Raw genomic sequence first — 26,661 nt, 5'->3', positions numbered from 1 at the left:
TTCCTGATTGAACTGCTTAATGGCCATGATCCCAGAGACTCAGAAACAAATCTCGAAATCCAGTGGCTTTTGGCAGAAATGTGTCCGGTCCGTGCAGTAGATTACCGGTGCTGGGCCAACCCAGGTGGGACTAGGTTTCTTGCCTTGGTCTGTTCCCCCTGGTGACCCAGTGGCTGCCATCCTACAAAGGCCACTGGACAGTCAGGTTTGGGCCCACAGTGACGAGACATGTTAGGCCTCATGGGATGGGGGTGGAGCCGGTCCTTTCCTCCCCACCCCAACGAGACCCCAAGTCATCGTCCACAAACAGCCTCTCTGGCTTCTGGTCAAGCTGCTTAATGGCCATGATCCCAGAGATTCAGAAACAAATCTCAAAGCCCAGCGGCTTTTGGCAGAAATGTGTCCAGACCACGCCGTAGGTTACTGTCACCGGGCCACCCCCGGGGGGAAAGGGTGTTGTCCCTCCGCCTGCTTCCCCCTGGTGGCTCGGTGGCCGTCATCCTCCAGAGGCCATTGGACAGTCAGGTTTGGGCCCGCAATGATGAGACATTTTGGGCCTCACGGGATGGGGGTGGAGCCGGTCCTGTCCTCCCCACCCCAATGAGACCCCAAGTCATTGCCCACAAACGGCCTTTCTGGCTTCTGATCAAGCTGCTTACTGGCCATGATCCCAGAGACTCAGGAGCAAATCTCGGAACCCAGCAGGTTTGGGCAGAAATCCCTCCAGATTTAAGTGTTAAAATTTCGGAATTTCAAAATTGCGCGTCCAATACTGCAGCCATGCTGAGTGTTGGAGTAAAATCTCAAATAAGAATGGTGGGTCTGGTGTCAAAATACTGAATGTGATCAAAGTAGAGAGAGAGTAATGTGGAAATCATCTTCCCCACAGGTAGGGGGAGGGTGTGGGATGGGGGTATACTGGGGTTGTTGGGGGTGGAGAATGGGCACTGGTGAAGGTACAGGTGTTTCACTGTATGACTGAGACTTGGACCCGAAAGCTTTGTAACTGCTCTCACGTGATTCAATAAATAAAATTATAAAAAATGAAGAAAAAAAATCACTCCTGGTGGGACCATGTGGGGTGATAGGGATTGATAGGCACCTAGGCCAGAGTATATAAGGTATGCACTCTAATCACTGTACTATCTCTCTAGCCCCTAATTTTTTTTTTTGTTAGTCAGTACTTAATGTGTTGAAATAAACAAGTAAAATGAAAAATAGCTATCTCATAATTGAATAGCATTCTCTTTTTTTGATAAATTGATTTTATGTTTTTAGGGATCCAAATGTGAACTACAAGTGAAAAATGGAGGTATATATGAAGGAGTTTTTAAAACATACAGCCCTAAGGTAAATTTTATTCTTTCCCTTTTATTCGAAATGTAAAATTGCCATGACTCATTAAGTGCTGTGTTTATGTTTGTTTATTGACAGTGTCTTTTAGGGTTTTTTTGTTGTAGTTTTTTTTTATTTTGGGGCCACACCCAGTTTTTTGTGATGCTCAAGGCTTCTTCCTGATTCTGCACTCAGAAATTACTTCTGGCAGTGCTTGGGGGACCTTATGAGATGCGGGGGCCACGTGTAAGGCAAACGCCTACCCCTATACTATCACTCTGGCCTTCTCTCTAAGTTTTTGCTTTAGCATTATTGTTAATGAGGTAGGTGATTATGTGTTTGTTGTATTTTCTTTCTCTTTTGGCCACACCCGCCCTGTACTAAGAGTTACTCCTAGTTCTAGTTCAGTTGTTAGGAATTACTCTTGGCAGTGTTCAGGTGACCATGTGTGGTTCCAGGGGTCAAATCCTGGTTGACTGCATGCAAGGCAAAATACTCTCACCATCATACTCTCTGACCCATTTGTCACATTTTCATGCTCAGTGCTTTACCTGACAAGCTTTCAAAAGAGCACTTTGAGTGATTTTGCTCTTCAAATAGTGATTATTCTAGAAACTGTTATAATAAGGAAAAGATTGCTTGTTTTATGCGCTTATTAAAACATTTTGGCATTTTTTTTAGACATTGTTGATCAGAAAAGAATTGAGTGGTTCATTAATTACCCTTCTTATTTAAATTTTTTTCCAAAAAGATGTTTAGCACTGTGATTTACTTTAGTAATATAGTTGTTTTAGGCATTAAGTATTACAATAGGAACCCCATCACCAGTGTGCCCTTCCTTTCACAATGTTCCCAGTTTCCCACCAACCATCCCAGCTGCTCCCTTAGCAGGCACAAATAAATATACTTTATATTAATTGTTATAACACAAAGGCAAATGGAATTATCAAGACTTAGATCAGTAAAAGTCAACTTGTGATAATTGTTTTATCTCACAGTGGTGTTACTGAAGTAATTGTCTGAGGTACTACCCTTTTTAAAAGACAAATATTTTAAGTATTTGAAGTGCACAGATGTCACCCAGACGTTAGCGTGTGAGGCTCTACCTCTGAACCACATCCCTGGCTCATTTCCCTCCCCACCCCCTTAATCACCATTAATGTGCTTTAGTCAGATCATGATATCAGGAACCACTTTGTAGATGCAAGATTTTTTTTTTTTTTTTGGGATCACACCCAGCAACGCTCAGGATTACTCCTGGCTCTGCATTCAGGAATTACTCCTGGCGGTGTTTGGGGGATCATATGGGATGCTGGGAATCAAACCCGGGTCAGACACGTGCAAGGCAAACACCCTACCCACTGTGCTATTGCTCCAGCCCCGATGCAAGAATTTAAGATTCTCTCGCAGTAGATTATTTTTTGCTAGATGTAAAAGAAATTGAACCTTGATATGCTGAAGAATATGTCAGATTTTATTTAAGAATGTTTTGAATATTTACTCATGTTTTTTATTTCAGTGTGATTTGGTACTTGATGCTGCACATGAGAAAAGTACCGAATCCAATTCAGGGCCAAAACGTGAGGAGATAATAGAGAGCATTTTGTTCAAGTGCTCTGACTTTGTTATGGTACAGTTTAAGGACATGGACTCCAGTTATGCAAGAAGAGGTGGGTTCTGCATTTCAAAATACTATGCCTATGATTTATTAGCTATGCTGAAGCAAAGTTTCCATATTGGCTTTTACTTTTTTCTTTAATATATATCAGTTAACCCAGTTAAGAGAAATAAGAACTTTATGCCTTTGTTTTGGGGCCACGCCCAGTTCTCTTCAGGCTGACTCCTGTTTCTGCACTCAGTTATCACTCCTGGTGGTTCTTAGGGAACCATATATGGTATCAGTGGGCACACCTGGGCTGGCAAGTGTCTCGTCCACTATACTATCTCTCAGTACTGTCCCTCCTCATTATTTGGGGGGCCACACCCTTCAGTGTTCAGGTCTTACTTCTGGCTCTATGTTCAGGAATCACTCCTGGTGGGGCTCAGGGAACCATAAGAGGAGTACAGTTGAATCCAGGTCAGCTACATGCAAGACAAGCACCCTGCCTGCTGTACCCTTTCTCTGGTTCCCTCAGCCCCTTATGATGCGTTTTTGTTGGAAAACTTTAGAAGAAGCTTTAAAACTTTAGAAGAAGCTTGATACTGCTAGTAGAATTAAGAGTTCATATTCCATTTGTGATTTTCTGCACTTCCTACTGTATCGAATAGAAATTTAGTTTTAAAATCTGGAATGGTCAAAACATCTAAGGGAGAAGGGCAGAGAACTATGATGTTTTCTAATGAAGATGAGAAAGGTAAAATTCCAAAACTGGTTTTGTTTTGTTTTTTGCTTTTTGGGTCACACCCAGCAATGCACAGAGGTTACTCCTGGCTCTGCACTCAGGAATTACTCCTGGTGGTGCTCAGGGGACCATATGGGATGCTGGGAATTGAACCCGGGTCGGCCACGTGTGAGGCAAATGCCCTACCCGCTGTGCTGTCACTCCAGCTCCCAAAACTGGTATATTTTTTAAAAATTATTCTGGCACTGTTTTAAGAATGTAAAAGTGATTTAGTGAGGTGGTGTGCCTTGAATAGTAGAAATATGCTTTGCATGTTTGAGGCCCTGGGTTTGAGCCTGAGTATCAAAAGTTGTGGCCCTGGAGATTTCCAAGCATTGCTCATGTGGCGACCAGAGCAATACGGTTTTAAGTATAGAATGTCTTTATTAAAATTATATTCTTTTTTTTGCTTTTTGGGTCACACCTGGCAATGCACAGGGGTCACTCCTGGCTCTGAGCTCAGGAATTACCCCTGGCAATGCTCAGAGGACCATATGGGATGCTGGGAATCGAACCCGGGTCGGCCGCGTGCAAGGCAAACGCCCTACCCGTTGTGCTATCGCTCCAGCCCCATTAAAATTATATTCAAATTGAGTGTTTGAAATATCTACAAAGGAGAACATGGAAATTATTTGTGAAACATACCCTGCAATGCTGATAATTCAGTGACACGTTAAGTTTTTTTCCTGGATATTTTGGATTCACACAGTGATGCTCAGGATTTACTCTTGGTTCTGTGCTCAGGAATCACTCCTGGAAGTGCTCGGGGGAGTAAATTGGATAACTATAAAATTTTGTTCTTTGTTTGGTCACATTCTAAATCAGTCAGTTCTCCTCCCCATTTTTATTTAGATGCCATAGTTTTAAAGACCATTACTGATGTACTTACATCCATTGTTCCAACAGTGGAACAGCCACACCCAGCACCAGAGCATCCACTTCTTTCCAGCAGTATTCCAAAGACTACCCTTCCCAGTCACCCTCTACAGTCAATTCTATTGCAAACTGTAACTCAAAATCTGTATTAAATTTTTTTTTTTTTTGCATTACACTTGGCAATGCTCAGGGCTGATTCCTGGCTTTGCACGTAGGGATCACTCCTGGCAGTGCTCGGGGGACCATATGGGATGCTGGAGCTCGAACCTGGGTTGGCCGGGCTCGAACCCGGGTTGTCCGTGTGCAAGGCAAATGCCCTACCTGCTGTACTATCACTCCAGCCCCACAGATTTGTTGATGATTGTTTAGTTTATACCCAAAGTATTTGTTGTGCTGATTCTTTTACTCCATTACTTAGAAGTTGTTAGACAGTAGAAAGTTAAACCCTTTTTCTTGGAGTTCTTAACAAAGAGCTCACAGATAGTTTGCTTGGTTTTTCAGAGAGTATGAGTGCTAGGTACACTGATTGCTTTGCAGTTCTAGTGCAAGCATGATAATCTGTTCTTGATTCTTCTTTGAGGTCTGACTTTGAGTCACAATCCTTGTCTAAGAGTTCTTCACTGACTCATAGAAGGAAACAAGGTTTTATTTTTTTATTCTTTTTGGGTCACACCTCGCAATGCGCAGGGGTAACTCCTGGCTCCGCACTCAGGAATTACTCCTGGTGGTGGTCAGGGGACCATACGGGATGCTGGGAATCGAACCCGGGTTAGCCATGTGCAAGGCAAACGCCCTACCCGCTGTACTATTGATCTAACCCTGGAAACAAGATATTTTTAGGAGCTGCCTTTAGAACTTGTTTATATTGAGATTATATTTATACTCAAAATATTGAAATATTCTAATGTTTCTTATGTATGTATTTCTTATACATCTGTGTGTGTTATGACTTTGGTTATTTTTTCTTTTTGTGCCACGCCTAGCAGTGCTCAGGGCTTACTCCTGGTAGGCTTGAGGGACCACATGGGATGCTGGTTATCGAACCTGGCTCTGATGCATGCAAGGCAAGCACCCTACCTGCTATACTCTCACTCTGGCCCTGTTTTCAATTTTTTTTTTCCAAATCACCATGATTGATTTTCAGTTGTACAATGTTCAACAGCAATCCCTTTAGCAGTGTCCAATTTCCTTTTTCGATATCCCCTGTTTCCTTCCTGCAGCCCCGCAGCCCCTACCAGCCTGCTTTTATGGCAGGCACCTTTTTTTGGGGGGTGGGTCACACCCGGCAATGCCCAGGGGTTACTCCTGGCTCATGCACTCAGGAATTACTCCTGGCGGTGCTCAGGGGACCTATGGAATGACGGGGATCAAACCCGGGTTGGCCACGTGCAAGGCTAATGCCCTACCCACTGTTCTATCACTAAGCCACCTGGCAGGAACCTTTTTTTATCTTTTGGGCACTGGTTTATAGTACTGTTAGGGAAAGGGAATACCATGCATGGCACTTTATCTCCTTTCAGCACCCAGTCCTTGTCGAGGGTGATCACTTCCTTCTATCTAGTTTTCCCAGACCTAACCTTTCCTTCCCCAGGCAAGCTTCCTGCTGAGGGCCAGTTCTGTTCCTTGTTTCTGTTGTCTTTGGAGATTAGTTATTCCCCTACCATTTCTTTGTATCCTGCATAGGAGGAAATCATTCTGTATCTGTCACTCTCCTTGGGTTCATTTCACTCAGCAAGATTCTCTGCAGGTCCATTCATGTACAGCAAATTGCAGACTTAACCTTTTCTTGTGGCTGAGTAGTAGTTCACTGTGTATATGTACCATAGCTTCTTTCTCCAGTCATCTGTCAGGCAGGTACTTTAACCACTGAGCCAGCTACTAACCCCTGTCACGTTCCCATGTGTGTTTTCAGGGGACCTGGGAACTGTTAGTGTAAATATCCAGCCAACTGGCTGGACAGTTCAATGTTCAGACCAGGTGATGCTGGCTACCGATAGGGTCAACCCATAGAACTTAGTGTACCTTCCTTTCTTAACAAAGGCTTGGAGGGTGGGTGCCTCCCATAGAGGAGCTAGACCCCACGAGCACAGTGATAACAGCCAACTGGACTGAGGGATCAGTTGGAGGTCCTGAGGATGCTGTGCTGCTTCGACCCTGCAGTAACAGGGACCTCCAGGGCAACACCCTGTGACCCCAGGAGGCCCTGCAGTGCTGAGGAGTGACTCTGGGCTGGGCGCATGGGAGACATGTGCTCCAGTCTCTGTTAATCTCCCGTGCCCTCAATTAAGTTCCCTCCCCGCCCTGCGTGCGCTTCTCCTGATGGCACTCGGGGACCATACGGTGTTTGGGATTGGATTAGGGCCTCCTTCAAAACAAAGTCATACTGTTGGTCGGACTCTCTGACCCTCCACTAAACATCTTTATTTTCATTTTCAGTCTCCTCATCCTCATTTTTTGTTTTTGTTCTTTTTAGGGCCACTCCTAGTTTTGACCAGCAGCTACTCCTAGGATGCTCAGTACTGGGTCTTGAACCCAGGCCTCCAGCATACAAAGCACATGCTCCAGCCCTTTGTGCCCTCTCCCTACTCTCTAGATCTTTCTTTCATTCTCACCTACAATCAGGAAACTGCTGAAGCTACCAGTAACATGTAATGCTGGGTCTTTGGGATTCTCTACTGCTGCTCCTGACACAATTCAGGAACAGTTCTTTGTTTTGTTTCATTTTTCCATGTAGTTTACTGATCATTTCGCATCTTGCCTCATTTTTGGGGCTTCATTTCCATTCCATTCCACTTGGTATAAGTATTCCAAGTGTTTATTCTTTCCCCCTATTCTTACAGATTTAAATTAGTCATTTATACACATAATTTTAACTACCACGTAGAAATTCTCTCCCAGCATTATTGCCATTTTAATTAGTGCCCCCATAACACTATCCCCTCTTCCACCCCTCCCCCTGCCCTGTATAACAAGATTGTTGTATGTAGGTACTGGTAGATTTTGGGGGGGGGGGGGACACAGGGGGGTGTCACACCTGGCAGTGTCCAGGGCTTCCTCCTAGCTCTGCTCAGGGGTCACTTCTCATGGTGCTCAGGAGACCGTATCAGGTGCTGGGGATTGAAACTGTGTTGGCTGCTTGCAAGGAGTTCCCTACTGTATTATCTCTCTAGCCTCATACTGTTTTTGTTTACTTGTTTATTTTTAAAAACTCAGATTTTCCATTCTGACACATAATATGGGTTTAGTATAAATGCCTGTAAATGAAATTCAGAACTTTACACATTGAAAAAGGCACTATTTTATATAAAGAGAAAGTTATAAGTGATCTCATAGCTTATAACCAGCAAATACTTGAGCTCTGGAATGTGTTCGTTACTATGCTTGTTGCTATGGACAGTACAGGACATTCAAGACCGAATCTATTTTAGGTCCCTTTTGAGATTAGTGAAACTGTATACTCTCACCCTAGGAAAGACACAGAGACTTTTACTTTTAATTCCATGATGTTTAGTTCTCCAGGGTGTTTATTCCATGGTAAGAAACTGTTCAGAGGTAGCTTCAGAGTAAAGAGATGTTGAGGCCATCTTCCTCTCCCACCGCACCCCACCTTTCACCACCCACTTTTTTGAGTTTCATCTAGTGGTGATCGGGGTCACTGTAATGTTCAGGGGTTCCACAGTGCAGGGAATTAAAACTGTTCTCCCACAGAGCCTGCACTTAGCTTGATTAGCTAGTTTTCCAGTATTTGTTTTGTTTTGTTGTTTCATTTTAAAATGCCACAGCATCTGAAAGAATTCAAGAAAAATGGACTGGTGAAATCAATGGCATTGAATTCCAAATAGATTTATTGATGTGAAGAATTGTATTTCCTTTCTTGTGTGAAGGAAGCTGAGATGGGAGTTAGTGATATCAGAGAGCAATGAGACACAAAGTAATAGAGAATGTTTCATTCTGATTTGCACTGTATTTTCTTGTTTTCCAGTAATTCTGACAGGACAAGGCTCTAGACTAAAGGCTATTATCTGAAAGGCAGGATATTGAGAGCACTCCTGTCAGTCATCTAACGAGAAGTACATCCTGAGAACAGAATATGTGGCCTGCAAAACTTACGAGGTGGCTGAATATATTCCAGATTTATTTTGCTAGTTATGCCGCTGACTAGGCTCATATTCCTCTTTCAAAGTAATTCATCATTGGTTTATGGTAGTATGAAAATCAGGAATAGCTCAGCATCTGTGGATGCATATCGGCCTCATTGTTCCTACCAGCAAAGTACCAAAGTGCCTAGGACTTTAGGTTTCCAGTCACACCTAGCAATGCTCAGGGGTTACTCCTGGCTCTGCACTTTTCTTATTACTCCTAATGGTGCCCAAGAGACCGTATGGAATGCTGGGGATCAAACCTAGGTTGACTGCATAAAAGACAAGTTCCCCAGGCGCTATACTGTAGCCCACCCCCAGTTCTATTTCCCATGAGCTTTGTAGTTCAGAAATCTCTCTCAGTGCTTCACTCATTTGCTACGGCCCCTTGTTTTCCCTCTACTTAACCCCAGCTTATGCCTTTATTTTATTTATTTTTTAATTTAACTTTTTTCATTGAATATCTGTGAGGTAGACCATTACAAAGCTGTTTATGACTGAGTTTCAGTCACACAATGATCCAACACCCATCCCTCCACCGGTACACACCTCCAATCACCAATGTCCCCCATCTTCCTCCCACCATCCCCCCTCCCCAGCCTCTCTCTCTCCCCCTCTCTCTCTCTTTCTCCTTTTGTGCATTATGGTTTTCAGTACAGGTACTCAGGTCATTGTGTTTGTTAAGGGTGTTCAGTATTTTTTATCGGAAGGTAAGGCTGGAGTAGCTTTTTTAACTGGGTGGCAGCATTGGGGTGTGGATGTAACTGCTAAGGCTTCCGGAAGTAGAGGTAGTTGAGGGGAGGTAGCCCAACCCAACCCCCCAAAAGCCTAGGGATTTCAGTCACAAAACCATATACCCAGATTCTCAGCAGAATTAATCTCAGTGAGATGCGTCCTGAGAAGGTGGAATCTGGCCAAGGGCAGCTGCTAGTGCAGACACCAGGCTGACCCCCACCCCCACCCCCAGTCTTCTGTTTTACCCTGATCTCTTCAGCCTTGCGTGGGCCTGAGATTATCTTCGGCTTTTGATCTTTTTTGAGATTTATTTATGGGTCTCTGTAGCAAGACTGATAAATGAGCTTGTATAGCTGAGGTGGAGGTGGTGTGTGGGCGTGGCCTTCACACACTTAACTTTTGGCCGTTTAATTTCTCGGGAAACTTGGTCCTAAGTTATTGGGATCTAGCCGGAGACACAGCAGCAAGTTTGGGGTATTAGGAAGCCTGAAGGCACCATGAGTCTGCTGATGGCATTTACCTTGAGGCCGCTTGTGGTTTTAAAGGCCTGAATCAGCCATCAGTGTTCAAGTGAGAAACTTTTTGTTCATCAGAATTTTGTTCTTAATTATACTTTTTACATTAAAGCTCAAAAGATTTGCTTCTGTAACCACACTCGTATACCTGCAAGCTCCTGCAGGAAAAAGCGGGGGGATTACACGCCTTTGTCAAATATGAACGACCTCAATTCATCTGAACTCAGTAGCCGTTAGTACAGCATATAATAGCATGCTTGCCTTGTGAGCGACCAACCCAGCTTTGATCCCTGTCTCCTTACATAGTCCCAGTCCGCACTCGGAGTGTTTCCTGACTGAAGAGCCAGGAGTAGCCCTGAGCACAGATGGGTATGGCCCCCAAACAACAAAACAAAAGAATTTAAGTGTTTGAGAAAAATTTAGTAGAGTGATGACATATATAAGTAAAGACTTTTGGGAGCATTTTTGAAGGCTTTCTTACAGATTAAAGTTTGAGAAGGATTAAAAATTACGTTCAGTTTTATATCATTTTCTAGTTCTAAATAATTAGTATGTTATACTTGGAAATGCTCTACTCATTTTACCACTGTCCTTTTTGATTTTGGATCACACCTGGTGGGACTTGGGAGGCTCTTCATGTTAAGTATTCCGTGTTTGCTCCCAGTGGTGCTTGGTAGCTGTATGGTGCTCGAGAAACCTAGGGGTTTCGTGTGCACGCCAGCCTGTGAGCTATGTCCCCAGTCCAGTTCCTTCACCTCTGTTGAAAAAAATTCTCAGGAAATTTTGAGTGAGTTTTAGAGTCCTAACTTACTCTGAAAGAAGATGTATCCTAGTTTCAGAGTGTGGGCAGAAGGCTAACTTAGGAATGTGCCACATGTTGTTATCACCACTCTGATCCAGAATCAGAAACAAATGTGTCAAGAGCCGCCCCAGTGGGGAGATTGCATCAAGGTGTCGGGGGTAGATGGTCTTGTGCTTTTCCGTCTCCAGATCCTTTTGTAAATGGAATGTTTCTGAGATAGGGATTAAGCACATGAAAAATTTTGAATCTTTTATCTTCTCATTTGATGATTTTTCTTTTTTTTCTTTCTTTGATAGTTCCTTCAGAAACAGGTAACATTTTTCTAAGTCACTTTGAATTCTTGCATCTTGCTTTTATAGTGCTTTTGTTTCTTATGTAGAGAATAATGGAAAATTAACATACTCTGACTTAATGTGGCATTGGAGAAATATGCATGCAAATTTACATCATAGTAGTTAAGAATATAAGTCAATTAACTTTGAACTTTGCCTAAATTCTGACGTTGCACTATTATGTAATACCAGCAGTGTTTTTTAAAATTCAAACATGATGTTTAATAAAATACTCAGCATTTTTCAGAATTTATAGTAGTAGATGTTGATAACAGTGTAGAGTAGAATATTCAGGTCTTTCTTCCTTCTTTCCAGTATTATGATACTGACATGAAACACTTATGATAAGGCTTTTTTTCCCCCCCAGATGTCCTGATACTATATTGTACTGACTATCTAAGCATATTTTATGTCCTGATACTATATTGTACTGACTAAGCATATTTTTTTGCTTTTTGGGTCACACTCAGCAATGCACAGGGGTTACTCCTGGCTCATGCACTGAGGAATTATTCCTAGTGGTGCTTGGGGGACCATATGGGATGCTGGGAATCGAACAGGTTGACCGCGTGCAAGGCAAATGCCCCACCCACTGTGCTATGGCTCCAGCCCCTATCTAACATCTTTTATCTGTTTATATATGTTTTGGGTCAAACCTGCCCATCCTCATGGTCTTACTCCCTGTGCAGTGCTCTGGGTTCATTTCTTTGGTGCTTGGGGAGCCATGTGGTGCCAGGGATTAAAACCCAAGCCTCCCCCAGGTAAATCATATGCTTCAGCTTTTTGAGCTATTTCTCCAGCCTATGGAATTTCTTGGGCTAGTTCCAACTCCGCTAGGAGGTCACTTCTGCTGTGCTCAGGGGACCATTTGGTCCCTGGGACTGAATCGAGGCCTTTTGTATTTGTGCTCCAGCCTTATGATGTATCACTCCTGTCCCTAAAAAAAGACTTTCTTTGTGGAAATTTTATATTTCTTATTAGTAGAAACAGACTTTAGAGTTTTCCCTTATCCCATTTCAGTCTTAAAACCTTAATGCTTTATAACAGTCACTTATAACATTGGCATTTTAGCAGAAAATGTAAGATAAAAATGAAGTACTGAAAAATAGTTATTTAATAATGGTCTATTAATACAACATGAATTGTGATTAGCAAAGTAATGCATGCCTGGTCTAGTTAAGTTGTAGGTTTATTTTCCCCACATTTCTCATTTGGGGATTCTTTCTACGTTTGTTTAGGATAATGCTAATAGAAATATATGTAAGCTTTTTTTCTTGCATAAAATTTTCGATCTTGCAATTCATTAACAGTTGACTTTGTCCCTACTTTTAAAAATCTTTGACGTAAGTACATGCATACCCTATAATGAGAAAATGTCTATGTATATAGTTCTGTTACAAGATCTGTCACACAAATTTGAGTGATTGTTTGGATCTGTATCTTTCATGCTATAGTTCTGAACTTATTTAAAAAAAAAAAGGTTTTCCTTCCCTTGATGTAATTTAGTGGGAAAAAAGTATTCTGGTGCTTCTAACTTTTTTTGTTTTTGGTTTTGGGCCATATCCGGCAATGCCCAGGGCTTATTCCTGGCAGTGCTTGGAGGATCATGTGGGATTCCGGGGATGGAACCTGGGTCAGCTGCATACAAGACAAATGTATGTCTTTTGTCCTACACACTCTTGCTGTGGCCCCCTGCTCTTTTGAACTTTAATGACTTGAATAAAAAGAATATGTCTTTAATACTGGGTTTCTGTTTAAATACATTACTTAATACTTTATTTTTTTTTCAAAAAATAGAGTGATTAAAACTTCAATAGAATTTTAAATTTAAAATCAATCCTGTTGCTTCCCATAGAAAATAACATGACTGAGAATTTCCCTTTCATTCTGTTTTCTGTTCATGTTAGCACACATGGCCATATTAACTTAAACCAAGAATTTGTGTTTCGGTTGATATAGAGTTAGGGCTTGACTTTCGTGAGTGTGAAATAAAGCCAAGCTTTTAGGGCCATCAGTGAGTTCTAGCTAACCGTGACTTTATGAAGACAAGTGGGTTGGTTAGAACATATTGGAGAGCTTTTTCAGAATGCTGTCATCTTCCTCTGATTGCCCTATCTCACCACCTGCTGAGGCTTGCCATGCTGGAGATTTCCCTCAGCGTTCTCATGGTACTTACAGTTGCTGTTACCGGAGCAGTGATGCTGGTAGGGCTGGATGACAGCTCATCGTCTAGGTGCATTGATGCGTTTATTCCCTAATGTGCATGTGTGCACACTCTATGCTAACCCGTAGCGCTAGTTTGGGGTTAGAGCATGTCGTGGTTGTTGAGTACGTACCATGTCTACACTGCTAGCTCAGTTTATTCACCACACTCCCACCTCCTGTGGCTGGGAATTTTGATTTTTTTCTTTTTTATTATTTATTTATTTATTTTTGGTTTTTGGGTCACAACCGGTGATGCACAGGGGTTACTCCTGGCTCACGCACTCAGGAAATACCCTGTGCTCAGGGGACCATATGGGATGCTGGGAATTGAACACAGGTCAGCCGCATGCGAGACAAACACCCTCCCGCTGTGCAGCCCCTCTTTGTTAAAAATTTTTGCATCACCTTGCATACGGGGGAGATGACAGTTTATGGAAGCAGGACTAAATAAAAAGTCCCTCTGGAATTCTCAAAGGAGAGACAGTTGTTGATTCTGTGCTCCCTCCTCCTCCTTGTGGGGGCAGCTTATAGTTAGGGTGAGGGCTCAGTGGCCAGGAACCAGTACCCAAGCTGACCTAGATCAGCAGAAATACCACTCCCTCTGTAGGATGAAAGCCTATGGATCCAGCCATTTATTTTTTTTTAATTTTTTTATTTTATTTTTTTTTATTAGTGAAGCACCATGAGGTACAGTTGTAGATTTACAAATCTTTGTGCCTGAGTTTCGGTGGATCCAGCCATTTAAATGCAAGCCTATGCCATGAAGTTTTTCCTAGGTAACATTATTGCCCAAAAGCAGGCTTTCATTTAGCTGGTCCTCACTCTCAGTGGAAATAGTTTCTTTTGCTGGATAACAGCTGCAAGGTAGATAACATCTTGCCAGCTGAACATAATGATGCCACCTCTCAGTAGCATTAGTAGAGGAGGCAAAGACTCAGATAAGTGAAAAAATGTTGAGAAGTTCAGTATGCCTGCAACTGGAGCTTCCTAGGGTCTGAGCTTTGTAACAGAGTGGATTCTGTAAAGTAGCAGGTCACTTGGAATGTCTTCAGTTTTCTAGTGGAAAGGCATGTTAGGGTACTTATCTTTGCAGAAGTCATGCATTCAGAACATCAAACATCTGCTTCTGTTTGGCTGCAGGAACTGAGAATTAGTGTTTTATTAAACAAGAGATACTGTTTTAGATGAGTTGATAGAAAGCTTTTGGTTCACTTCTGAAGCTTTTTAATTGAATGAATTGTGTGCCTAGTTTAAGACATTTTGTGTAGCTTAAAATTATGTGAGAACCCTGTCACTAATCAAATATGATGCAGTTATGAATTAAAGTTGGTTTTTTTTTTGGGGGGGGGTCACACCCAGCAATGCACGGGGGTTATTCCTGGCTCTGCACTCAAGAATTACTCCTGTCAGTGCTTGGGGGACCATATGGGATGCTGGGAATTGAATCTGGGTCAGCCACGTGCAAGGCAAATGCCCTACCCGCTCTGTTATCACTCCAGCCCCTGAAATTAAGTTTTTTTTTTAAGGTTATAAGTGCTACATATCTGAAAGCAAACTTCTTTACCATAAATTTTCTTTGCATAATCATTTTAACTATACACCTTTGTTCATAATTCATGTATATATTAGTAAAAATAACGTGTGCCAAGATGCATATATGGTTATGTGATTTTTTGTTTTGTTCTCTACCCAAACTATCTTTTGTAGATGCTTTTACTGATTCCGCTATCAGTGCTAAAGTGAATGGTGAACACAAAGAGAAGGACCTGGAACCCTGGGATGCAGGTGAACTCACTCCCAATGAGGAGATGGAAGCTTTGGAAAACGATGTAGTAAGTAAAATAGTTTGTTAGTACCAGATTCTATGGTCATCTGATACACTATGACAACTATTACTTGGTTTAATTTTTTTTTTTCTTTTTGGGTCACACCCAGTGATGCACAGGGGTTACTCCTGGCTCTGCACTCAGGAATTACTTCTGGTGGTGCTCAGGGGACCATATGGGATGCTGGGAATCGAACCTGGGTCAGCTGCATGCAAGGCAAGCGCCTTACCCGCTGTGCTTTTGCTCCAGCCCCTACTTGGTTTAATTTAGACATTTGTGTTGCTGTAACTCTTTTATATTTAAAGCACAAGTTTTGTTGTGTAAATATAGACTTTATTTTTAGGCAATAATATAGCAAAATATTTCTCTCGAATGCTTTGAGTTGTTTTTAATGAACTCTGAGTTTGGGAGGGCAGACCTACTAGTGAGGAAGTGTTTAGTGGGCTTCTCCCAGCAGTCCTCAGCCAACTGGGCCAGATGATTCAGCTCTGCTGCTTCGGGACCTTTGGGTCACACCTGGTGTGCTTGGGCACCTTCAAGGCTATCTACAGAACTGGGGTCTTACACAAAACATGCCTCTGACTTCTATGCTGTCTCTCACCCCATAAATTATTTTATGTTTTGGAGGAGGAATTATGTTTTATAAATCGTAATATAATAACGCTTACAGATTTTAGTTGGAAATTGAGGAACTGGAAATGCCAATGTATTTTGAATTTTGCTTTGAATGCTCTGAGGACTAAGACAGCTTAAAGAAAGTTTTATCTTTTTTTGTGTGTGAAAGCGAGAAATGTGTATTCAAGAGAGATCACGGGCTTCTCCAGAGTAGAAATCGGCTAGTAAAGAAAAAGAGAAGCAAGTGAAGTATGTATGCAGAGGAGAATATGGGATTGAAGAGCCAGAAAATTTTGTTTTTTTGGTTTTATCTGGAGCTGAAGTTAAAGTATGTATTGTTAGGTCTTTTGTCCAAAAGTACTCATGCTTCCCCCTCCCCATTTTGTTTTGAGCCCTGCCTTGATAGTTTGAGAACTATCAAGGGTTTCTCTGCTCATGGGATCATATGGTGCCAGGGATTGAACCTGCGGCTCCAGCATGCAATAGGCTGTGTCCCAGCCCTACAAACACTCATTCTTTTTGGGGTGGGGGTTGGGTGGGCAGAGGGGACACAACTGGTACTGCTTAGGGGATCATGTCAGCAGTGCCAGATACCATTTTGGGGCCATCCCCGGTGGTACTCAGTGCTTGCTTCTCTGGCTCTGTGCTCAGGGATCACTCCTGGCCGTGGTTGGGGGACCTTGGGGGTGCCCGGGATCAAACACAGTTGGTCACATGCAAAGCAAGCTTTCTATCCACTGTACTATCTCTCCAGCCCTGGAAATTGTGTTTCTTTTGTTTTGGGGCCACACCCAGTGATGCTTAGAGTAACTCTTGACTCTGTGCTCAGGAATCACACCTGTTGGTACTCAGGGAACCATGTGGGATGCTAGGGATTGAACCCAAGTTGTCCGTGTTCAAGGCAAGTACCCTACTTGCTTATACTATTCTCTAGTCTCTTTAAATTGTTTTTTAAAGTGTAGTGTTTTTCGTTATTTTTGCCATGTGAGGCATTGAGTTTAGGGCCTCACAATGCCCTGCTGCTGAGCTACAAATCTCCCCTTTTTATTTATTTTTATTTTATTTTATTATTTATTTATTTTGCTTTTTGGGTCACACCTGGTGATGCACAGGTGTTACTCCTGACACTGCATTCAGGAGTTACTCCTAGCGGTGCTCAGGGGACAATATGGGATGCTGGGAATTGAACCCGGATTGGCCGCATGCAAGGCAGAAGCCCTACTCACTGTGCTATCTCTCCAGCCCCCTATCTCGCCCTTTTTAAAGTTTAGCACTATAGCACTGTCTTCACATTATTCATCAACTTGCTCTCAAGCAGGCACCAGTAACATCTCCATTGTGAGACTTGTTGTTACTGTTTTTGGCATATCAAATACGGCATGGGGAGCTTGCCAGACTCTGCCGTGCAGACAAGATACTCTCAGTAGCTTGCCGGGTTCTCCAAGAGGGATGGAGGAATCAAGCCTGGGTCGGCCTCATGCAAGGCAAACACCCTACCCGCTGCAAATCCTAAAAAAAATTTAAAAATTCAATTTTATCAGAAATAAGATTTTAGGCAGCAAAATTTGTTTTGGTTTTTATTTATTTATTTATTTGCTTTTTGCTTTTTGGGTCACACCCAGTGATGCACAGGGGTTACTCCTGGCTCTGCACTCAGGAATTACTCCTGGTGGTACTCGGGGGACCATATGGGATTCTGGGAATCAAACCCAGGTTGGCTGCGTGCAAGGCAAACGCCCTACCTGCTGTGCTATCACTCCAGACCCGTCATTGTATCACAGTCATCCCTTCATCGTCGAATTACTTGAGTGGACTCCAGTAACGTCTCTATTCCATCCAGCCCTGAGATTTTAGCAGCCTCTTCTTACTTGTCTTTTCCCAACGATTGGAGGCTCTTTCAGGGTCAGAGGAATGAGGCCTGTTGTCTACTGTATTTGGCATATCAAATACACCACAGGGAGCTTGCCAGGCTCTGCTCTTGTGGGCGGGATACTCTCAGTAGCTTGCGGGCTCTTCAAGAGGCCTCCAGCCCCTTGGGCAGCAAAATTTGAACTGGGTAAATAAGCTTTCATGCAATATTCCAGAGAAATATTTATAACGGGCTCAGTGGCCCAGGGCGTGCTTTGCATGCAGAAGGCCTGAGTCTGACCCCAGCAGGCTGGAGTGATCCCTGAGCACATAGTTGGGGGAACCCATGTGGCCAAAAACAGAGCAAACAAAATTTCTGAAAGAGAAACATTTAGAACAGATCTGCATTTAATGTTTTGTTGCTTTCCAATTAAAAAAACTAGGAATACATGGTCAAACTATCATTAATTTTCAGATTGTAATTAATCATATATCTAATGTGAGAGTTGTCAGGTATGTAACATGTGAAGACTATGGAGAAATAGGCACTCCTTTTTTGTTCGTATCAACATAAATTGATTAACACTCTAGGGAGCATTTTAGCAAATGTTACTCAAAATTTAAAGCAGATGGGGGCTGGAGCGATAAAACAGTGGGTAAGGTGCTTGCCTTGCACATAGCTGATCCAAATTTGATGCCTGACACCTCCTTATGGTCCCCCGATCCCAGCCAGGAGTGATTCCTGAGCACAGAGACAGGAGTCAGCCCTAAGCACTGCAGATGTGGCACCCCAAAACAAACCCAGGAGAGAAAGGAGACATACTTCGGTATAGCATTTCTACCCGTGGAGTCAATTTTGCCCTGTATTTTGTTTTATATTTCTTGATAAGACATGCAAATAATTTTATATGAAAATGTTTATTGTATTCTGTTAGTGAAGAATTGGGAACATCCTTTTCACCAATAAGAAACAAGCTGACTAGACTGTACCTGTAGTTAAATGAACTATGTTCTTGAAACAGTGATAACTCTGACAGGAATAGTATCTAACTAATACTTACTAAAAGAAAAGTATGTTGCAGAACAGGAAGCTCCTACTTGAATTTCTCTCCCTTCCTTTCCCTCTGTTGATGTTGCCAAGAGTAGGGTTGCAGCCTGTAGATTTGGGGTTCATATACACCTGCAAATGTTATGACTGGAAATTCCTGCTGTGCTGGGACTCATAGCTCCCAGGTAAAAAATACAGCTGCCAGGATCCTGCTCAGCCCATGAGTGTGGCACTGGGAATCAAACGTGTGGCCTCACCTGCATTGCAGCCACTTTAGCCTCTGAGCCGTCCATTGGCCCAGTGTTGGCCTTGGTGGTAGTATTGGGGTTTTTGGGTCGTCCCGTCAGTGGTCTCTCCTGGCAGTCTTGAGGATTCATATGCAGGATATTTGGGATTAAGCCAGGGTCAAGAGTGCAAGGCAAGCACCTTAATCCCTGCACTATCTCTGTAACTTGACATCAAAAAACAACAGGCACCATGATTTACAGCACTGTTGTTGAAGAGTTCCTTTCAGATTATATTCCTGTACTCCACCCTCCACGAAAGTGTCTGCTTCCATTCACCATTGTCCCAGTGTCACCCCCCACACACATAGAGCCCTGCCCCACCCTATGGTAAGCTTCCTTCAGAATGCCAGTTTTCCTTTTCTGCTGCTTTTAGGCATTTGTTATTTCCTTACCGTTTCTTTATATCCCACTTGTGAGAGAGCGATTTTGTCTGTCCCTCTACTAACTACACTCAACAGATACTTTCTGGGGGGGGGAATGTTTTTTTGGCAGGGGCCACACTATGCAGTGCCCAGGGCTTATTCCTGGCTCTTTGCTCAGGGATCACCCATGGTGATGCTCAGGGAACCATAGGGGATGCCAGGAATCAAACCTGTGAAACCTGTGTTGGCCACGTGCAAGGCAAGCTCCTTATCTGCTATACTATCACTCTGGGCATTGGAAAACATTTTTTGAGTATCAGAAAGTACCTTTGGGTCAGTTATGCAGCTCAGCAATAGAGCTCTTTAGAGAGGTAGCTGTTAGGGGATAGTAAAAGAAGCAAACAGGTTTGTGTGTGTGTGTGTGTGTGTGTGTGTGTGTGTGTGTGTGTGTGTGTGTGTGTGTGTGTTTGGGGGGTCACATCCGGCAGTGCTTGGGGCTTACTCCAGGGTCTCAGGGATCCACTGCTGTTGGGGCTCTGGAAACCGTATGTGGTATCAGAGAGCAAATCCGGGTAGGCCACATGCAAGGCCAGTGCCGTTCCTGCTGTGTTATCATTCCCCCTGAACCTGCTTCTTTTAAGGCTCACGATTTATGCGGTAAGCTAGACTGTTTTAAACTTTTTTGTCTTGGAATCCCATCCCAGCATCCCATATGGTCCCCTGAGCAAGCTACCTGTGATGTATTCGATATGCCAGACACAGTAACAACAAGTCTCACGATGGAGACATTACTGGGCCCGCTTGAGCAAATCGATGAACAACGGGAGGACAGTGCTACAGTGCTTGCGTGCAGTCTGCCTGGTTTGATCCCCGGCATCCCGTAGGGTCCCCAGAGCACTATCAGGAGTAGTTTCTGAGTGTAGACCCAATAGTCATCCCTGAGCATCACCGGGTGTGACCCAAAAAGCAAAAAAAGTTAGTGCTTGCCATTGGATACACTTGCAAAAGAACTTTTTGGGACCTGTTTCTCTGTTTTTGTTTTTGAGCCACACCTGACAATACTCAAGAGTTACTGGGTTACTCCTGGCTCTGCAATCAGGAATCAGTCCTAGCCATATTCAGGAGACCATACGGGATGCTAGGATCAAACCCGGGTTGACTACATACAGGGCAAGCACTATATCTGCTCTACTATCTCTCTGGCTCCTAAGGGCCTTTTTTTTTTTTAAGATTTACTTCGGGTAGGGCGTTTGCCTTGTACGCAGCCAACCTGGCCAACCCAGGTTCGATTCCTCCGCTCCTCTCGGAGAGCCAGGCAAGCTACCTGTGACATATTCGATATGCCAAATACAGTAGCAAGTGTCAAAATGGAGTCGTTACTGGGCCTGCTCTAGAAAATAGATGAATAACGGGAGGAAAGTGACAGTGACTGAAGTAGATAGGCATTTTGCAACTAGGTAAACATTTCTGATCACTGCTGTTATATATTTACTGTAAATATTATAGCCAAATTAGACAAATATTTGGTCATTCTGAAAATTGTACTTTTATTTTCTTCTAGTCTAATGGCTGGGACCCCAACGATATGTTTCGATATAATGAAGAAACTTATGGAGTAGTATCTACATATGATAGCAGTTTATCTTCATATACGTAAGTTTTAAAAGTTTTATTTTAGTGTATTTGTCTTTGATGTTTTTCAGCTAAAATGCATTGGGTTAATGTTTTGTAGGCGCTTTTGGTTACTGTTTTTGAACCATACCTGGTTGCACTCAGGGCTTCAGGGCTTACTCCTGGCTCTGCGTTCAGGGATTACTCTTGGTAGGGCTTGGGGACTATAGAGGGGCCAGGAATCAGCCCCATGCTAGGCAAGTGCTGTATCTACTATACTATTGTTCCAGCTCTGTTTTGTAGGATTATGTGAAAGAATTACTTCATTGCTATTAAGGCTGATAAATTCCTGTTTAAAGTAGCAAGTAAATTAGTTTACCTGTAACTTACTAATTTTATGCTATGAATATATTTTATTTTAAAAATTTCTAATTTTACAACTGTAGAGGTTTATGGAGGAATAGTTCAGTTAGCCAGTTTTGGAAATAACTACATTCCTTTTAGGGAAAAAGTAACCTAAATATAAATCACGTTTTAATTTATTTGTAAGCAGAGCACTTTAACCTTTACAGTTTTCCAACACTTCACACTCTTTTTTACCCAATAAATAGTTGTATTTAGGAAATACGAAAGAGGAGACAGAATGACCATAAAACAAATGAAGAGAAATTAATGCACTCCGATTTGGGACATGGCCAACTCCAGAATGCAGTGTACCAAATCCTAAGTTCGTCTCAGAGTTGATTGTGGTCATAGAAATCATGTTTTTAAATACACTTACTTTGCTTTTTATATTCTTTATGTTTCAGGGTGCCCTTAGAAAGGGATAACTCAGAAGAATTTTTAAAACGGGAAGCAAGGGCAAATCAGTTAGCAGAAGAAATTGAATCAAGTGCCCAGTACAAAGCCCGAGTGGCCCTGGAAAATGACGATAGAAGTGAAGAAGAAAAATACACAGCAGTTCAGAGAAACTCCAGTGACCGTGAGGGCCACAGCATAAGCACTAGGTATTTACAGGGAATCATGATGCAGTATTTTGGATACCCAACTCAAGGTCTGTGTGAGAAGGTGTATGATTACGATATTTCATCTTCCTTTCACGTGAATCTACATAAATTAGGTAGAGATTACAAATGTTTAATTTTTGTTAGAGGAAATAATGTAGTTGAAATGGAAAATGTTTCTGAGCATCTGCTCTGGTGTCAAGTGTTAGATGTATCGTGATAAGCAGGGTCTGGCAGAGTACCGATCAGGTGGAAGGTACATAGAACACGGAATGATTTGCTAGATTTAGAGCTATGTTCAGACTACTTATTGGTGTCCAGACTGGGGATGAACTAACATAACGACTGGAGACAGAGAAAATCTCAGACGCTGTTTGTGTTTTGATAAGTCTTTAGTCACATGAAGATAGGAGAGAGGAATTCTTCACAAGGTGAAAAGATGTGCAAGAACCCACCCAGCTCGGGAGAAGGCTAATTGTTTTGTACATCAAGAATATAGGCTGTATGTTGAAGGGCAATGGTAACATTTGGTTGTAGGATCTGGGGTGTAGTGAAGGACTTGGCCTGTGATTATAAAGAGCACCCTGTTGATTGGATTGTGTGAATGAACTTCAGGACATTGAGAACTGGCTTATACATAGAGACCAGTGAAAGTATTGAAATAGCTGGAGTGTGAGATCTTGGTAACCATTGATCAAGACTGTTGATAGGAAGGTAGAAAGACCAAGGGCAGCCTAGAGATTGATTTGATAACTAAATGGATTGATGGTTGAACTAGCAATGGAGATTGAAAGCATATAACAATTTTGAACAGGCTTATAATGAATTTCATTGTGAAATTAAATGCATATAGGGAACTTACAGGTTTTCTATTCATAAATATGTGTTGAAAAAGAGTGAAAGAGGGAGATTTACATTCATCTTCAAGACAATTTACAACTGGTAATCTGAATGAGAGTGTTCAGTGAAACTATTGGGGCAGCTGGATGGACAGTATGGATTTAGAATTCATCAGCATGTCTGATAATGAAGCCCCCCAAAGAGCAGTGAATAGCCACAGAGAGAAGAGACCTGGAGAAAACAAAACATGAAGCAAAAATATTATAGGAAGACACATTACTTAATTTAAAAAAAAATCAGCCATAAAGAGGCCAAGTAGGAGGAGACTGAAAAATATGAAAAAATAAGTCTTAAACTTTTGTGTTTGTGAGGAGAATGTGAGATAAAGGAAAAGTCCGAAGTTAGAACTCTGGTTAAAATATAAGAAAGGGTGTCTGAGAGTGATGTAGTTTTGTTCAGTGTTTAACATAAGAATTCCCTTATGCCTGAATTACTATTAGCTGTGTTTCGTTGGCTTGATGTCTATTAGGATAAAATACTTAGAGAATCTCTCATTTTCAGGGAAAATAAGTATATTCCTCCTGGACAAAGAAACAGAGAAGTCATTTCCTGGGGAAGTGGGAGGCAGAATTCACCACGTATGGGCCAGCCTGGGTCGGGCTCCATACCATCAAGATCCACGTCTCACACTTCAGATTTCAACCCGAATTCTGGTTCAGACCAAAGAGTAGTTAATGGAGGCAAGTATTTTGACTAGATTTGTCAGTGTCATCACATTAATTAAATATATAATTTTCTAAATATTCACAAATGTACATAATTGATAGTATATGCTTATCTTGAATAATTTCTGTGAAGTAGTTTTAAATGCAGAATTATTAAAATTTTGGTAGAGATCAAATTGAATTAGTAAAAATTAGTATGTTGGCATGTAGTGTAACATCATGTAACATATTAAAATGCTAAATATAGCTAAATCATTTGCTTGGCCAAAGAATACTCCCCATGTAAAGAAATTGGAAACTTTTTGGATCAGTTCTCAATTTTTAAAACTGGATTGGATGTCAAGATTGTTTAGATAGCTTATTTATGGGAAACTAATCTCAATGAAATACCTCCCAAAAAACAAAAAAGATAGTTTATCTTAAGCCATTATAAAATTCCCAGGGTGAAACAGTGACTAACACAAATTCATTTTCTTTACTGTTGGCTTATTTACTTGTATTTTACTTAGTTCAAGAAAGGATTTGAGGGGCTGGAGTGATAGCACAGCGGGAAGGGCGTTTGCCCTGCACGCGGCCAACCCGGGTTCGATTCCCAGCATCCCATATGGTCCCCCGGGCACCGCCAGGGGTAATTCCTGAGTGCATGAGCCAGGAGTGCCCCTGTGCATCGCCAGGTGTGACCCAAAAACCAAAAAAAAAAAAAGGATTTGAGGTGACTTTCAGTATATAAAATATGACTGAAAATCATGTGAAGGTGAAGAAAGAAATGTGCTTAAAGAACAAGAAAACAAAACTTGATGTAAGCATGGATGTTCTAGTTTAGCAAATTAAGTAAAAGAAACTTGCATCTTCAGTAAAAAGATATTTTTGAGCCAACCTCATAATTGAGGATGAATCTAACCTAATAGGTCAGGGATCTTCCATAGAATTCAGAGATAGACAGAGATAATGGCAATAGCATGATACAACCTGAGGAAAATGAGTGGGTGGGCATTCAGTTTACTGTACTAAATTTGGAAAGTTTGAAGAGAACACTTAAGTTTCCAATTTCTTTTTTTTTTCTCTCTCTCTTTAAATTGAGTCTTTCTCCAGAATTCCTCTCCAACTTAACACCTTGAGTATTTTCTGTTGTTAGTATTGGGGGGTGAAATTTCTTTGCTCACCGAGGGAAGAATTTTAGTTGTTCATAAACAGAATTTTCAAAATTAAAAAACCTGAAAGGGGCTGGGAAAAAGAAATGATACTCAAGTGTGTGGAACTGTATGGAGAGGAGACTGGAATGTTTCTCAAGATTAAGGTAAGTGATGCATATGTTCCATGGGGGCTGTATTTGGGCCTCTGTGTGTCCTTGAGTGTCGGTTTATTGGTGTTGACTGCTATGTAGTTGCTTTGTTAATAAGCAGTCACTTGGTTAAGTAATTAACTGTAATTAATTATTTAGAAGGTCTCCCTTCCAATTTGACAACATAAAAGTCTTTAAAAGAGGCATTGAATGTTAACCTTTGTCACTCCTGTGACTCGTGACAGTAAATCAACCTTCCTAGTGAGGTTTCAAATTGAATCATTTGTTAAGTATAAACTAGATGAAAATCATGGTTGGTTGTAAGAAACCAGCATTTTTAATGAACTATAATAGCTGGTGCTTATTTTTTATTATGTTTCAGAATTAACATTGATGTATTAAATCCTATCCCCAAGTTTTATGATTTATTGTATGAAATTATATCGTTTATATTCTACTCCTTTTAATAATTGTTAACAGAAATTGTTATAAAAGCAGGATTAATAGGTAAAGTCTTAACTGTCTTCAGTAGTATGTGTAGATCCTAATTAACCCTTTGGGAACGTGTGTTCATTTAAACAGACTTAATTTTAAGGAGGTTAAAGTAAAAATGTGAATTTATGTCAGTTAAGTTGTGCTAAAATTGATCACAAATCAAATGACTGTCCTCAAAGGGTTAAAATGTACAAGAAATCATTTTTGTCATTTTACTTTTTTTTCTGTTTACTTTTTCCCTCATTTTTTTCTTTAGTTTTTATACTTTCCTTCATATCATTTGTTCTGTCAGGTGTTCCCTGGCCATCGCCTTGCCCATCTCCTTCCTCTCGCCCACCTTCTCGCTACCAGTCAGGTCCCAACTCTCTTCCACCTCGGGCAGCCACCCCTACACGGCCGCCCTCCAGGCCCCCCTCGCGGCCATCCAGACCCCCGTCTCACCCCTCTGCTCATGGTTCTCCAGCTCCTGTCTCTACTATGCCTAAACGCATGTCTTCAGAAGGTACAATACCACAATTTGTTCATGTTTTTGTCTTTGTTTAACTCCTGTGTGAGTTTATATTTACAAGATAGGTTCCTCTTCATGATTTAATATCCTATAATTTCCGTGTTTTAACTTTAATTTATTAAAACTATTTCTATTAACCTTTTGTTCGTTAGAGAGAAATTTGGTAAATGCTGTGTGAAACTATGAACTATCCTGAGTTGTAAGAATGGGGGTTTAAGGCTGGGGATGTGACTTAGTGTAGTACAGCACGATCCTTGTGTCTGTGGAAGCCTGGGTTCAATTCCCAGCAACCCCCCCCCCACCAAAAAAAAAAAAAAAGGAAAGACAGTTTATCTTGCCTGCTATGTTAAGCCATTATAAAATCCTCAGAAGGTCTGCCCCAGAGGTTTCTCCCTCCTGATTTTATTACATAAAATGATTAATGGTAAACAATTAACTTTCATCACCCAGTCATGAACAGGTCCTTGGCCAAGGCATTAGTGAACCTATTTATTGGCCATAGGCAAAAATGGTAATTTAGTGGTCCTTTTGAGAGCATTCAATGTAGCTAACCTTTTCTGGTAGAATTATTAAAGCAGCATTTCTCAACTGGGGGCCTTTATGGGCCAAGGTATAAATCAAGTAAATTGGTGGACATTGAATAAGACTAGGGGTTCAACCTATGGGAGGGGGGGTGCGTAGGAAGGAAATAAGGTTGGAATGGAAAGGAGCCAGGAGAGGCAGAAAGTTGAGAAACACTGTTTTACCATATTGACAGCAAAGCTGCCATTGCTGTTACTTAAACTACATCAAATGTGAGCTGTCAGTGGTCTGCCACAACTTCAGCATATTCTATGTTTGAGAAATTACAAAAGTATATATTATAATATAGTGAAAGTCTATTTAAGATA

General features: G+C 41.7%; 1 protein-coding gene across 10 annotated transcripts in view; it reads left to right on the top strand.

Annotated features, from left to right (window-relative positions):
• The window catches only part of ATXN2 (ataxin 2), a 97,784-nt gene that overhangs the window by 32,539 nt on the left and 38,584 nt on the right, over positions 1-26,661 (top strand). For 5 of the 10 annotated variants that reach the window (XM_056107206.1, XM_056107205.1, XM_056107204.1 and 2 more), the window contains exons 4-11: positions 1,279-1,350; positions 2,855-3,005; positions 11,080-11,094; positions 15,028-15,152; positions 20,868-20,959; positions 21,727-21,924; positions 23,323-23,501; positions 25,520-25,765. In XM_056107206.1, the coding sequence (XP_055963181.1) occupies positions 1,279-1,350; positions 2,855-3,005; positions 11,080-11,094; positions 15,028-15,152; positions 20,868-20,959; positions 21,727-21,924; positions 23,323-23,501; positions 25,520-25,765 (1,078 nt within the window). The remainder of the gene's footprint in view (positions 1-1,278; positions 1,351-2,854; positions 3,006-11,079; positions 11,095-15,027; positions 15,153-20,867; positions 20,960-21,726; positions 21,925-23,322; positions 23,502-25,519; positions 25,766-26,661) is intronic. The other 5 variants (XM_056107203.1, XM_056107202.1, XM_056107208.1 and 2 more) reach the window with 2 other exon arrangements.

This window comes from Sorex fumeus, unplaced genomic scaffold, assembly GCF_029834395.1.
Source record: "Sorex fumeus unplaced genomic scaffold, SorFum_2.1 ptg000155l, whole genome shotgun sequence".
Classification (NCBI taxonomy): domain Eukaryota; kingdom Metazoa; phylum Chordata; class Mammalia; order Eulipotyphla; family Soricidae; genus Sorex; species Sorex fumeus.
Note: the sequence above shows the minus strand (reverse complement) of the source record. Positions and strands in the feature narration are given on the sequence as shown.